General features: G+C 35.7%; 1 protein-coding gene across 14 annotated transcripts in view; it reads left to right on the forward strand.

The window, feature by feature from the left end:
- The window catches only part of ERC1 (ELKS/RAB6-interacting/CAST family member 1), a 544,778-nt gene that overhangs the window by 314,775 nt on the left and 214,313 nt on the right, over positions 1-15,690 (forward strand). The window contains exon 16 of one of the 14 annotated variants that reach the window (XM_058559116.1): positions 2,481-2,542. The exons of the other annotated variants lie outside the window; for them this stretch is intronic. Within the exon in view, the coding sequence (XP_058415099.1) occupies positions 2,481-2,484 (4 nt within the window). The 3' untranslated portion in view covers positions 2,485-2,542. Of the gene's footprint in view, positions 1-2,480; positions 2,543-15,690 lie in introns of those variants that run through there. 14 annotated transcript variants of the gene reach the window in all.

Below are 15,690 nucleotides of genomic sequence, written 5' to 3' on the forward strand. Positions count from 1 at the left end.
GCAGCTAACTTTTCAGGTCTGTCATTTTCTCATTCTGAAATGAAAGGGTTTTCTCAATCTCTAAGATCCATGTGGTTTTAAAAATTACATAGTTCTTTGACTAGGTGACTTTCTGAGGTCCCTTGATTCTGTAGTTGTAAATGCTCTGCGCAAATCAGAGAAGTAACATATATAAATAGTATACTGAGAAGAAATTGGGGGTTACGTGTCCATGAATTTTTTTCACTTAGGAGTATGCTGCACATTCACTGAATGAGACTAACCAAGACTTACCAGACATTGGCTGCCATGGGGATGAAAGTGGAATTGTGATACTAGAGGCAGAGCAGTGCTGGGGAATTTGGAGTTTCAAACCAATCTTGTTAAAACTTCAGGCATCTTGCCAAGATAAGAGAAAAGCTAGGGTTTAGGAGTAGGAATCATGCCCTACAATAAAGCCTACTATAGACTCAGACTAACAAAACTTAAAGCCCCAAGAAAGTCTACAGAGGAGATACAATTTGGGGAATGAGTCCCACCAAGATATAGAGGTCTGGGAAATAACCTGATAGAGAGTCTGAGAAATATCTTGGGTAAATCCAAGCCTACAAGTACAAGAGGCTCAGCTATTAATTGAATTACCTACTAGAATAAAAATCATTACTCTTCAGAAGAAAATATAGAATCCAGAGTCTTTACAATGTATCATCTATAATATCCTATATTAGATTTTTAAAAACTGCCATATATGCAAAGAAAAAGTAACATGTGACCCATAGTGAAGAAAAGCATACAGTAAAAATCAACTCAGAGAAGTCCTAGATATAGAGTTTAATAGATAAAGACTTGAGAGTCACTCATACAAATATGCTTCAAAGACTTAAAGGAAAATGGCATGTTAATGTTAGAACAGATAGGAAATCTCAGCCAAGAAAGGAAAACTATTAAAAAATGGAAATTTGAAAACTGAAATTTAAATGAAAAACTTACTGGATGGTCTTAATGACAGATTGGAACTGTCAAAAGAAAGAATCCATAAATTTTAAAACAGATCAATGGAAATTATCCAATCTGAAAAACAAAAAGTGGGGCCGGCTGCGTGGCTTAGCGGTTAAATGCATGCGCTCCGCTACTGGCGGTCGAGGTTCGGATCCCGGGCACGCACTGACACACCACTTGTCCGGCCATGCTGAGGCGGCTTCCCACATACAGCAACTAAGAAGGATGTGCAACTATGATGCACAACTATCTACTGGGGCTTTGGGGATATAAAGGGAAAAAAAAAGGAGGAAGATTTGCACTAGATGTTAGCTCAGGGCCAGTCTTCTTTGGCAAAAAGAGGAGGATTGGCATGGATATTAGCTCAGAGCTGATCTTCCTCACAAAAACCAACAAACAAACAAAAAAATAAGAAGAAAAAGGGTTTTTAAAAAATGAACAGAGCCTCAATAACATGTTGGACAATATTAAATGGGCTAATGTATATGTAACTAGAACTCCAGAAGGATAAAAGAATGAGAAAGGGGTAGAAAAAAATATTTGAAAAATAGTGGCTGAAATATTTCTCTAATTTGACTTAAAATATATTGATTTAAGGAGGTATATGGGAAATCTCTTTCCCTGTCTCTCAATTTTTTTTAAATGTAAAACTGCTTTAAAAATGTAAAGTCTCAGGGTCTGGCCCAGTGGCGTAGTTGTTAAGTTCATGCACTCCGCTTCAGACACCCAGGGTTTGCAGGTTCAGATCCATGGTGAGGACCTGTGCACTACTCGTCAAGCCATGCTGTGGCAGGCGTCCCAAATATAAAATAGAGGAAGATGAGTACAGATGTTAGCTCTGGACTAATCTACTCACCAAAAAATAAAAATAATAATAATAAATAAAGTCTTAAAAAAAACCACACATATATTTACAGATCTGAAAAACTTAGTGAAACCAAAAAGGATAAATACAAAGAAAACCACATCTATAAACATCATAATTTAGTTTCTGGAAACAAAATATAAAGAGACAAAAGCAGCAAGGGAAAAAAGATACAGTATGTAAAGGGAAACAATCATAGCTGAGTTCTTATCAGAAACCTTGGAGATCAGAAGAAAATGGAACTTCTTTTCAAGTACTGGAAAGAAATTGTGAAACTAGAATTCTGTGGTCAAATAAAAATCACCCTTAAAAAACTAAGGTTAAGGGCCGGCCCCGTGGCTTAGCAGTTAAGTGCGTGCACTCCGCCACTGGCGGTCCGGGTTCGAATCCTGGGCGCGCACCGACGCACCGCTTCTCCGGCCCTGCTGAGGCTGCGTCCCATATACAGCAACTAGAAGGATGTGCAACTATCACATACAACTATCTACTGGGGCTTTGGGGGGAAAATAAATAAATAAATAAAATCTTTAAAAAAAAAAAAACTAAGGTTAAATAGGCATTTTCAGATAAACAACTATGAATAAAATTTGTCTCTAGAAAACACACCTATAAGAAATGCTAATGGATGTTTTTCCAGCTGAAAGGAAATGAAACTGGATGGGAGCTTGAATCTACAGGAAGAGATGAAGAACACCAGACATGGTAAATAGAGTTGACATATGTACAAAATTTATTTTTTCTTCTCATACTTTCCTTAAAAGACAAGTGACCATTTAAAACAAGAATAATAATGTTGTAAAGTGGAGTTTATAATGTATGTAAAAGTGAAAGATATGACAACAATAGCACAAAAGATTAGGGGGGTAGATTTATACTGTTGTAAGGTTGTTAACTTTGTGCACTGGAAAATATGAAGTATCAGTTGTGAAGTTTTATAATTTCTAATCTAAATAGACTTTGAAAAGTTAAAAATGTATATTGTTAGCTCTAGAGCAACTACGAAAGGTTAACCACAAAAACAAAAATAAAAACCAAAAACCTGAAAATCCAATAGAGGAAATAAAATATATGAATAAAAATTATTTCATTTACACAGAAGAAAAAGGGCAGGAAAGGAGCAACAGAGGTACAAAGAATAGAAGGGATAAGTGGATGATAGATATGAATTCAGCATATCAATAGTTATGTCAAAATCAAATGAACTAAACACTCCAATTAAAAGACAGAGATGGTTAGAATGGATTAAAAAAAGAGGCAATTATATCTACAAGACATGCACTGTAATAATCACAAATAGGTTGAAATTAAAGAATGGAAAAAAATCATCCTTGTAAACAGTAATCATAGGAAACCTGGTATAGCTATATTAATATCAGATAAAGGATACTTCCAAAGTGTATCCCCAGAGATAAAGAAGGACATATCATAATGATAAAGGGGATACTTCATCAGAAAGACATAACAATCCTTCATATGCATGCACTTAGTAACAGAGCTTGAAAATACCTGAAGGGCAAGCTGACAGAAGAAAAGGGAAAAACAGACAAATATAGTCATCAGTCATCGCTGGAAATTGTAACTCCTATTTCTCAGAAATTGATAGAGTAAGTGAACAAAAAAACAACACAAAAGTAAAAATATAGAAGATCTGAAAACTATCAACTTGACCTATTTAAATAGTTATAGTAGGGGGCCAGCCTCGTGGCGCAAGCGGTTAAGTGCGTGCTTTCTGCTGCAGCGGCCCGAGGTTTGCCGGTTCGGATCCTGGGCGTGCACTGACACACCGCTTGGCAAACCATGCTGTGGCAGTTTCCCATATAAAGTAGAGGAAGATGGGCATGGATGTTAGCCCAGGGCCAGTCTTCCTCAGCAAAAAAAAAAAAAAAAGGAAGATTGGCAGATGTTAGCACAGGGCTGATCTTCCTCACAAAAAAAAATTTTAAAAAATAGTTATAGAGTCGTACACTGAACAACTGAAGAATATATATGTTTCTCAAATCTGCATGGAATGTTCACCAATGTAGTCCATATGCCGGGCCATAAAAATAAATCTTAATAAATTTTAAAAGACTGAAATATGTCAGAATTGTTCTTTGACCACAGTGGAATTAAGTTAGAAGTTAATAAGGTTTTTGGAAAATTCACCAAATGTTTGGAAATTACTTAATACAATTCTAAATACCATGGCTCGGGCACTTGCCCAGTGGCGTAGCAGTTAAGTTCATGTGCTCTGCTTCGGTGGCTCAGGGTTCGCAGGTTCAGATCCCAGGTGCGGACCGACGCACCACTTGTCAAGCCATGCTGTGGTGGCATCCCGTATAAAGTAGAGGAAGATGGGCACAGATGTTAGCCCAGGGCCAGTCTTCCTTAGCAAAACGAGGAGGATTGGCAATGGATGTTAGCTCAGGGCTAATCTTCCTCACAAATAAATAAATAAATAAATAAATACAATGGCTCAGAGAAGTCGTAAGGAATATGAGAAATCATTTTGAGCTGAATGAAAATAGAAATGTGAAATTTTGTGTTATCCAGGTCAAGTGGTACTTAGAGTGAAATTTATACCTTTAAATGTGTATATTAGAAAAGAAGAAAGTTTAAATTCAGTGATCTCAATTTCTACACTAAGAAACTAGAAAAAGAAGGGCAAAGTAAACCAAAGTAAATAGAACGAAGGAAATAATAAAGAGCAGAAGTCAAGGAAATAGAAAACAACGCAGAAAATTCACAAAGTCAACCATGGTTCTTCAAAGGATTAGTAAAATTGATAGGCACCCCTAGCAAGACTGATCAAGGGGAAAAAGGAAGACACATGAATCACCAATATTTGGAATGAGAGAGGGGAAGAGGAGAAATCAATCAAGATTCTAAAGGTATTTAAAAAGAGAAGAGATTATTTTAACAACTTTATGCCAATAAATTTGATAACTTAGATATAATAGACAAATTCCTTGAAAAATACAATTTATCAAAACTGGCTCAAAAAGAAACAGAAAATTGACCAGGCCTGTATCTATTAAAGAAATTGAATTTGTAATAAAAAATGTTTCAAAAGAGAAAATTCCAGGCCCAGATTACTTTACTGGTGAATTCTACCAAACATCTAAGAAAGAAATAATACCCGTCTGATATAAATGCTTTCAGAAAACAGAGAAGACGGAAATACTTCCTTCCTAATTTATTTTATGAGACCAGAATTACCCTCACACTTAAACCTGATAAAGACATTACATAAAGAGAAAAGTACAGATCAGTCTCCCTTAGGAACATTGACATGAAATTTCCCAAGAAAGTCTTAAATCTAACATAAATAAGAAAGTTAATATATTACAACCAAGTTAGGCTTATTTCTGGAATGCAAGGCTTGTTCAGTATTCAAAAATCGAATTAATTAAATTCACTACATTAACAATAATGAAAGAAATCATATAATTATCTCAGGACATTCACGAAAAGCTTTTGATAAAAGTGTAAAACTGGAAGTCTGTTGGGTAAAAATGAGGTTAGGACCTTATACTTTATGCAAAAATTAATTCAAAATGGATCATAAACCTAAACATAAACGGTAAAACCATAATCTTCTGAAAGAAAACAGGAAACTTTGGAGTGAGCAAAGATTTCTTAGGTATATAAAATATAGTAATCATGAAAGAAAAAGTTGATAAAATGGACTTAATCAAAATTAAAAGCTATTCATTAAAAGACACCATTAAGAAAATGAATATAATTAAATGATAAAGATAAAAAGTATTGATGTGGAAAATATTTTGTATAGAATCTTTAGAGATGATAGTCAAATTTCTATTATATCTGTGTTTCTATAGGATTTACCCAATTGTATTATAGTCATTTATTTGTAGGCTTTATTATCTTCCTCCAGACACTTGACATTCAGAAGCATTGTGCATCTTGAATCCCCAGAAACAAGTACAATACCCAACACATAATTGGCACTAAGTAAATATTTTTTGAATTGTACTAAATTATTTTATCCTCGAAGTAATTATTCTCAGAGGATATATAGCCAAAAAACTGATTCTTTTAAATAGCCTTTATATTGTTTGTCTTTTCTACAAGTTAGATGTTTAAGACAGATTAAACATTGTTTAGATCCAGAGTTCATCTTTTCTTTTTGGTGTAATATTCTAGGAAATTAAATAAAAGATGCCTGTTGGGTTAGGAACAGTTGTTATGGAAAATATTTGTGACAGACATCAGTTTTATACGTAAGTCATTGTCAGAGAGACAACAGATAAACCTCTCCTTTTAGCAGAGGATATCTTTGCTATGCATGTGAAAGCAATTGTGGCTGGATTCATTCTTCTTCGCCTTTCTTCCACATAATGACATTCTTATAACACCCCATCCACACTGGTATAATTTTCCACCCAGAATGAAGTTATTTCTTCTCAGTGTGTTTCTGGCCATGCATTTTCTGGTTAAAGATACTGTTACTTTTTAGAGCAAGGTGCTTACTTAGCTAGCAGAGATAGCAAACGCTTCTGATCTTGAAATTAAGCTTGAGTTCACAGGTGAAAGCGTTCACATCTGGAGTGAACCTACCAGAATACATCTGCCTGTTATTCAGGGGTCTGGTGTCATGTTCGGTGTTATCTTTCAAGCTCAAAGTATACAGATATACAGTAGTCCCTTTGGTGTTCCTCTGTTTTGGGTACATCCAGCCTGCATACCTTCCTTTTCGTTCATTATTTCTTGTTTTTTTTTTTGGTTTCGTTTTACTGTCCTGCTTGTTTATATTTTCTTTGTGTTTGTATTTTCTTAGCTCATTTATGAAACATTTGTAATCCTCAGGATTGTTAAATTGCCTTTATCCCATGGTCAAATTTGGAGTTGAGGGTTAAAATTTTTAAAAAAATGAGACAGTGAAAATAGGATAGTTTTCTTTTGTCATAAAAGTATGATTGATTCAGATATGTTTATGGATGTTATTTATTATCTTTTTAAAAATAGAATCAAATCTCTATTCACTCACTTTTTTGTTGTTGTTAAAAGGCAGATATTAGAAATACTCCTTTCATACCATGATTCCCTCTCCCATAATATGAAATATAATAAAGTCTCATGTTATTGCTTTCATTTTCTTTTTTTCATCTTTGGGGGTGAGCAGTGTAATCAACATCACTGAATTGAATATGAACTGGATAAAAGTACTGTCATGACCTTTCTAATAGATAGGCATATATTCAAGACATTTTTTTCTAATCAGTTGCTCAATGGAAATAAGAAGTTTCCTACTTTCACTGGGAACAAAAATCTAATTATGTTGCGCTTATGTTTAGAAACCTTCAGAAGCTCCATATTTCAATCAGCCCTCCAGAATTGTGTCCCTAAATACATATCTGGCTTTATTTCCTTTTATACTTGTTATCTCCATTTTCCAGAAACATCTAACTATTCAAACTTACTTATATTCTCCCTCCTTCACGTTTTGCTGAAATGGTTCTGTGTCAAATGCGTTCTCCATAATTCTGCCTTTTACGGTTTCACCCTTTTCTTATGGCTCACACCAAATCACATTAGCTCGAAAGCAACCTGCCTGAATCTTCCCAGTCAACACTAGTCCCCCGTCACTTTGCTCTTTATTTTGTTTTGTTTTTTGGAGCATTTTACATTACTTATGCCTTGTTTCTAGACTTACTGCATGCTCCAAAACTATGCTAAGCACTGTGGATAAAACACTCATTGAGATGATATATGTTTCCTAACTTTACAGCGCTCATAGACTTAACTACACACAGTTTTTTACAGGGCAAAGCATAGGGTTCTGTGGGTGAACATAAAACCTAAACAGCCAGTATGAGTGTGGTGCATCTTTTGGTAAATTCATAAATAGATATATTATCCTGGAGGAGATATTTTAATAGAATTGTTTTTATATGTGTTAAAGTTTTGTTTCCACATGTAAGTTTTTAATATATCTGAAATATTTGGTTTAAGGAAAGTTTTTTATTTTAGTTTTTCCCTATGCAAAGCCAGTTGTAGTATCACCCATATAATATAGTAAGTTCCCATATGTGCTTGAGTCTGTTCTGGGCTCTGTCGAGTTTTCCCTTCACTTGTTTGTTATTGCTTAACTCATTCCTTAATGTTTTATATACGATTATTTTTAGGTTCTGGTATATGGTAGAACAAATCTCTCCTCAGTGTTCTTTCATCTGGAACCTTTACTCTTTCATATGAATTTTATAATGACACTGACTAGTTCCTTTAAAAAAATCCTCTTGGAACTCTGATAGGAATTTGCATCGATTTTATAGACTAAGTTTGGCAGAATTAGGTACTTTTATAACAGTGAGTCTTGCACTCACCAATAAGGCCTATTTATCCATTTATTTAAGTTCTCCTCTATGACCTTCATTAATATCTTGTGCTTTATCTCAGTAAAGTTCTTACACATCTGTGTTAGATTTATTCCTAGATGCCTCGTGCGCTGCTATCATGAATGATATTTTTTTTCTGTTAAATTCTCTCGTTTTTTATTGCTGGTGTATAGAAAGACTATTTTTAAAAAAAAATATTGCTTAAATAAATTGCTTAAAAATATTGCTTAATTAAAAAAATTTTGTATACTCTATTGCCCCTTATTAGTTTTGTTAGTTAGAGTAGCACAAGGTGCTGTAAAAAAACTCACCCCAAACTTTCTGTGGCTTAACACGGTAAAAGTTTATTTCTCACTTGTCTAACAGTCCAATGCTGTTATTTCTGATTGGTAGGTACTTTTTAAATCTATACTGTATTGGGCCAGCCTCGTGGCTTAGCGGTTGGGTGCGCGCGCTCTGCTGCTGGCGGCCCGGGTTCGGAACCCCGGGCGCGCACCGTCGCGCCGCTTCTCCGGCCATGCTGAGGCCACGTCCCCCATACAGCAACTGGAAGGATGTGCAACTATGACAGACAGCTATCTACTGGGGCTTTGGGGAGAAAAATAAATAAATAAAGTTAAAAAAAATAAATCTATACTGTATTTATGCCCTGTTTTCATTCATATGCTTTGTGACTTTTATCTTTTATTTTCCTGTTCAGTGTTGCCAGAAGTTTGTATACTTTATATGTTTTTTTAAGGAACCTTTTTTTAAGATTTGGATTTTGTTTAATGTCTATTTTGTATTTGTTTTTACTCCACTGGTTTCTGTTCTATTATGATTTTCTTCTATTTTCCTTACATTTGCCGTGTTTATTTTTTTCAAGTTACTTGAATTGAATATTTTCAGTTATTATAGAAGGCTATAAAATTTTCTCTTTTTTTTTTTTTTTTTTTTTTTTTTTGTGTGTGTGTGTGTGTGTGTGTGTGAGGAGATCAGCCCTGTGCTAACATCTGCCAATCCTCCTCTTTTTTTGCTGAGGAAGACGGCCCTGGGCTAACATCTGTGCCCATCTTCCTCCACTTTATATGGGACGCCGCCACAGCATGGCTTGCCAAGCAGTGCGTCGGTGCGCGCCCGGGATCCGAACCAGCGAACCCCGGGCCGCCGCAGCGGAGCGCGCGCACTTAACCGCTTGCGCCACCGGGCCGGCCCCCTAAAATTTTCTCTTAGACTTCCATTAGCTGTATCTAAATTTTGATTTATAGAATTTTCTCCTTGTGTATTATAAATGTCTTTTGGTTTCCTGAGCTTTTCTCCTTAATCCATGTGTTATCCAAGATGTGGTGATTTCATTTCATAAAATTAGGGGGGAGTATTCAGTGTTGATTTCACAATATTATTGCATTGTAGTGAGTAAACATAGTCTATAAAAGATCAGCAAAGGAGGCATAAATACAACTACAGTAGAAATGTGAAAAGTTCTTCTCTCCTGCCTCCTCCCACAGTAGACTTCCCTTTCACGTCATTTGGCCAGACTGAATCACATGCCAAGTCATTGGGAAGGGAAAATGGGATTACTTTTTATCTTATTCTAATCAGAATTTACCTCTGAAATCTGGAAATAGGATCTTTATCTCTGAGTCACGCTGTGGAAGGGGTGGATACATGAAAAAAATTGGAAGGGAGAAGGTGGGAGTTGGGAGTATGGATGTTAGTTAGGCAGCCCAATACAGTCTTCTCTACATTGCCTTCTAGTTGCCATATTTCAGTATGCTGTGGGTATCAGTGAATTTATTGGAAGGAAGAAAGAGGATGTTGATTAATCTGGAGAGTCTGATACATGGCATTCTGTTAGGAGAGCTTCTGTTGTGTTTATTTAAATGCCTTTTAACACAGTTCAGTTATTTCTAGTTTTACAGTATGAAGTCTCCTGTTTGTTGTAACATTTCACTTCCTCTCATGAGGATTTGTTTTTTCATATGGTTTGTAATCTTTGATTATGAGCTCATCTTCTGTTGGGCTACTTTCCTCAGGAGTCTTACTTCTTCAGATCAGCTTTGAGTTTGTGCAGGGACCAAATACTGTGTGTCTGAACCAATTTTTGTGTGAATATCTGTGCGTGGAATTCTGTGTGTGTCTCATGCACCAGTGGTTTCTCGTGGATGATTTCTTTTCCTACCCATAGCTCTAGACTCTTAGCTGCTCCATTGAGCTGGTAGACAGTTTTTCTGGTCCCCATTTTACAAATGGAGCCAACCATTGTGACTTTCTTTAGCTTTATACACATAGATTATTTCTGTCTGCCCCTTAGCTTGAATTCTGAGATCTCCTCCCAGGTCCTTAACTATTAGAGCCTAGAACCCAGCTTTTTACCCCTCATGAACCATTTCCTCTTAAGCTCTCATCAATGCTCTGACTTTAAGTTCTGTCTTCAGTATTGGCACTTCTCCTCGTTTAGCTCATGCTTGATACGTAATTGTTATTTTTTATTTTATGCAGTATTTTCATGAGTTTGGAGCAATAGAGGCGAGTCCTTTTATGTTGCTTAGTTCATAATATTTATTAGAAGCGTAAGTTCCACTTGAAACCAAATTTATTTTCAGTATGTTAGCTTTTTTGTCTTTTTCTCTCCTTTCCTAATTTTTGTTGGCCTTTATTTTTATAAACATACTTTTCCTTCCTGATATCTTCAAGATCCATAACAAGAATTTTGATTGCTAGTTTTTAGACAGAGTATCTGTTGCAAAATTTCTACCCTTTCTTATGGGATGGGGTAAATTACAACTCTCTTGAGCCAAAATTTTATGATGAAAGATGTACTTGCCCCTCTTCATCTCTATTTCTGAAATGTTATTTTGTTCTTTTAACTTTCTGTAAGGTGGAGAGTTACTTGTGCTTAAAAACTTGTCTTTACTGGAACTTTGTGTGTTTTATGGAATAGTTGATTTTTCCAATATACTTCAAAGAAAAAAAAAAACCTTTCTGTTCCCAGCCTGCTCATGATACCCAGCTCGTATTGCTTTGGCTCAGAGTTTCATTCTGCCTCATGATAAACAACTTCGTATCTCATTATATCTTAAACTCTGTCAGCTCTAGGAGCAGACTTACAGAGGAAACTCACTGTACTATCTAAATGAGCCATGACAAGCCTGGGAGTGGAATTTACTGCTGGGAAGAGACCAGGTGATATTAAAGGGGCTTGTTCCATGTGGTAATTGCTCAACCCAATAATATTGAAGTAGAAACTGGAGGAGTAAACGTTTTTGGCTACTAATTTTCTGGAGAGATAAGAAAGTCACACTGTGCTTGTGTATTTCCGTCATTCCATGTAAAACTGTGCTAGAGGACATTTCTTTTTATTTCTAGGTCTGATTTTTTAATTTGTTTTGTTTTTATTTTATTGGCAGGCTTAACGTGACTAAACCCCTCAGTACTAAAGTTCTAAGACACCAGGAAAAGGATTAAATTATTGTTGTATTTTTAAGTAGATCCTGTAGTTCTTCTTGCTAGGGATGAAGTCCTACTGTGATGAAGTAATATGGTTCAAGCTGTCAATAATTTCCAGATGTGGCAGAGGGCCTAATCAGAGAGTTTCTTTACGGGACAAATATACATATTTTGATTGGGTCTGTGCTAGTTAAGAGAGTATTTTCCCCTCATTTTATTGTTATTCCATCTGTTATAAAGTATCCAAATAATTGCACAACACACACAAACTTCTGCATCACATGCAAACAATGGAAATATTTTGGCATGGTTGTTTTGGGGGAGGTTTCATGTGGGGATTGTGTGGGCAAATACCCTCTTCTTCCCAGTCACCATTCTGGGAAGTGCTGATGGGCTCCAGACCAAGAGCAGCCCTAGAAACCATTTATAATATGGTCCTCATTAGTATCCCATCTCTTTTATCACTAAAATGAGAGCTCTTTTAGCAAGTGTCAGCTGTTGTCAGTTTCTTTGGATTGAAAATAAAGATCGATTAATTTTTTTCCTGAAGATAGTTAATTAGGTCACTTAATTTTGGGCCAATAAATAAAGAAGGAATAGTCAAGTTTAGTAAGTGTTGCATAAAGTAAGTTCTTTGTGATTTGACTCTGAATTGAGTCAGCATGTGTTTTCTTCCTTCTTTTCAACCCCACACTCTGGAGCCCCGTCACTCCCTGCTTTGCAGTTTTGAACAGAAGTCTTGAGTAAGTCCGGAGGCCCTAGAATCATGTTAGGTAGGGTGTTTGTCTCTCTTAGAACTTGGGGTTGATTAGAATTAACACTTGTTTTGAATGAAGTGATTCCTCCCTTTACAATTACCTCTTGGGGTGTGGTTAGTTTGAAGGAGTTTCTTTGCTATAGTAGCTTCTCCTCCTCCTACTGCTTTTTAGTTTTGGGTGCTTCCCTATGGCATCTTGCTAATAATGACGTCTTTGTTTTTACTTTTAAAGCATAAGAAGATTCCAGAGCTATGTTTTGTTTTTATTTTAAACTAATACCAGAGCATCCCTTTAGTCACCGATCACTGTTTTAAATAAGTTGATGATTACTTTATGCTGCCCAACATTTTTTATTTAAAATTGAGCATTTTTTTACTTGCTTTTTAGATTAGAGGGATCATATCCTCTGTGGTGTTCCTCCTCCATCTCAGCTTCTTAAAGAAGTACTAAAGATAGAGGCTTTCAACTTAGAAAGCACTGTGTATTTTATTGACTAGAACTGAACTGTAGGCTAAAAAAAAGTACCAAATGAAGATATTATGGTATCTTATTGCATTCTATTGTAGATGTAATGTCATATGACAGCCGTAGCTTTGATTTATTCTAAATCCCGTCTGAATACTGACAACATGGTTCAAAATATCAGGAGATAAATCCTAAGGTCACATTGGTGTGAATGCTCATTGTGCATATTTAAGACCTTATTTCATTATTTTAAAAACAGCAGTATTGCTGGTAAGTTAGGGCAATGTCCTAGACTCTCAGGGATAGAGGTGAGATGAGAGGTGAGTGGCTGCTGAATTGTAATATTTTTGCAGTTGAGATTCTTTTTCTTTTTTAGCTATAAGTTTTTTGCATGAATAGTTGTGATTACATCATAGGCAATTTTCCTTGGATCCTAGAGTATTATAACAGATTAGAAGCAGATAAAGACCTGAGATAAAGAAAAAAGAGCTCATATTCAATTATATTAAGATGAAGAATTTTTAATGAAAAACAAAAGCCATTTATGTTGTTCCACATGCACAAAATGAAAGAGTACTTGAAATTTCTTCAAACTTAAATGCTAAACTTTATCCTATAACTTGCTTAAAGGAAGTCCATTTACTTATAGTAGGGCAGAGGTTCCCAAACTTTCTTGGTTTCAGTACAATCAGTAAATTTTTCATGACTTCTAGGCAAAAATAAATACCTAACAGTTCCTAATGGTAATTAGGTTTGTATAATTTAAATATTTGTGTCTTATCAATTTACTAATTACTTCAAAAATAATAGTATACATAAATTAAAAGGAAAAATATTTTAATTTCATTCTTAAATCACCACAATAACTTACTAATGGGATGTGTGCAGCTGGGCACTGCACGGTTTTTGAAATCTTGGAATCAGATTAGACACTGCCACCTTCATTTCTTGTTCTACATTGATTTCTGTGCATTACTGTGCTGTGCTTTTAATCACGGCAACCATTGAAAACACAGTTTCACAAAGATAGAGTGTCCTTTTTGGAATGTAGCATGATCTAGTGTTAAAACTGTACGCTACTTCAAGCTAGTAATTTTCATGTTGTCTGACAAATGTCACTATGTTTCCTTCTTAAATTTAAAATATTCTGCAGTGCCCTTGTAAGTTCACTGAGCAATTTGAGAACCATGGTAGTACTGTAGAGAGTAAGATTAGCTAATAATAAGTATTGATGGCACCTCCGTTCAGGAATAATTATTGCCCTGCCAGACTATAGGGAAAGTGGGTAAATTGTATACTAAGCTGCTAACAGGGTAACCATGACTCTTCGCCTGCCTATGGGTAGACAGCATGGCATATTAACTAAGAACAGTGGCTTTCACAGTTTTTTGACTCCAACTCTAGTAAGAAAAACATTTTACATCTTTTCCCTCTCCCCTTCTCTCTCTGTCTCCCTCCCCTCTCCTCCTCTCCTCTCCTCTCTCCTCTCTCCCTCTTTCACTCTCATGCACACACACACACACAGCTGAAACGAGCATTTAACAAAACAGTGCTTTTACTATGTGCACTGATGTTTTCTGTTCTTGTTTATTCTTGTTTACTTTTTTTTTTTAAATCTTGTTCCTCAAGACCTACTAAACTGAAGAAGACTAGTTAAGGGCATAGACTTTGGGACCCAACTTGGTTTTAAAATAGCTTTCACCATTTCCTTTCTGTGTGACCAAAGGCAAGATATTTAACCTCTCAGTTACTCAGTTTCCTGACATATAAAGTAGGGATTAATAATAATACACAGTGTTGAGGAGATTAAATAAGTCAATACATGTAAAACACTTGAAACAGACCTTGGCTGTTAATTACTGCTATATTATTTATTACTAGAATCTCAATGAATAATCAGAAGTTAGGACATTGGGGGATTGGAAAGAAACATAGTTTCAACCTCTAAAAATGGTACTCTATATCTATCTATCTATCTGTGTATCTATCTATGTATATATCTATCTAAAGGAGTCTGAATTTTTTTTCTGAATTTTTACTCCTGGGCAGATGTATTTTGTATCCTTTGCCAGAGATTTTCTGTATTTACCCTTCTGAATTTGGATCCAGTTGGGAGATAAAGAGAGGAGTCAGAACAAGGGAGATGAAAATATTGTCTTTATACTGATAAAGCTGATTAGAGTACGTGACTTTATATTTGCAGCCAAGTGACCTTCCTAATGTCTCACTCCTGTATTAGGTCTATCAACTAGCACAGCTGAATAACTGGAGGCATTTTACTACACGGCAGAGAGCAGAACAGGATGTACATTCTGCAAAAACAGGCGAATCCAGAGAGAGGAGGGCAGAGGGGCTGAAATGAGCATGTTCATTTCTTTCTACAAAACGTGCCAATCAGATAATTCTCAAGGGAGTGAGAGTGGGAAGAGAGGCATAAAAATCTGGAGAATGAATAATGTTACCCTAAGAGCAGGAACATTTTACAGGGATACAGGAGGCCCGTAATCAAGTTCATGTTTCATAACTTTTAGCAGTTAGGTATCCTTTCTGGTATGAACTTTAAGGATAGACACACCAGGATTTGAATCCTGCCTGTCTCACCTAATTGCGCCTGCTCGGACAACCTAGAATTTCCAGGAGTCCTATAACAGACACAACTGCTTTGCAAGAAAAATTGACCACTAACTTCTCGTTCCTGTTCCATTCATACAATATTAAGTTTATTAATATTTGCTTTTATCACACTATAATAGTGTTAAAGATATGAGGTCAGTCTCAGTTGACCAGTAGTTATTTCTAGTAGAATATTTCTGTCAGTGTGTCCCTACACTTAATTGTAGTTGATAATTTCCTGAAG

Source organism: Diceros bicornis, chromosome 17 (assembly GCF_020826845.1).
Source record: "Diceros bicornis minor isolate mBicDic1 chromosome 17, mDicBic1.mat.cur, whole genome shotgun sequence".
Lineage (NCBI taxonomy): Eukaryota > Metazoa > Chordata > Mammalia > Perissodactyla > Rhinocerotidae > Diceros > Diceros bicornis.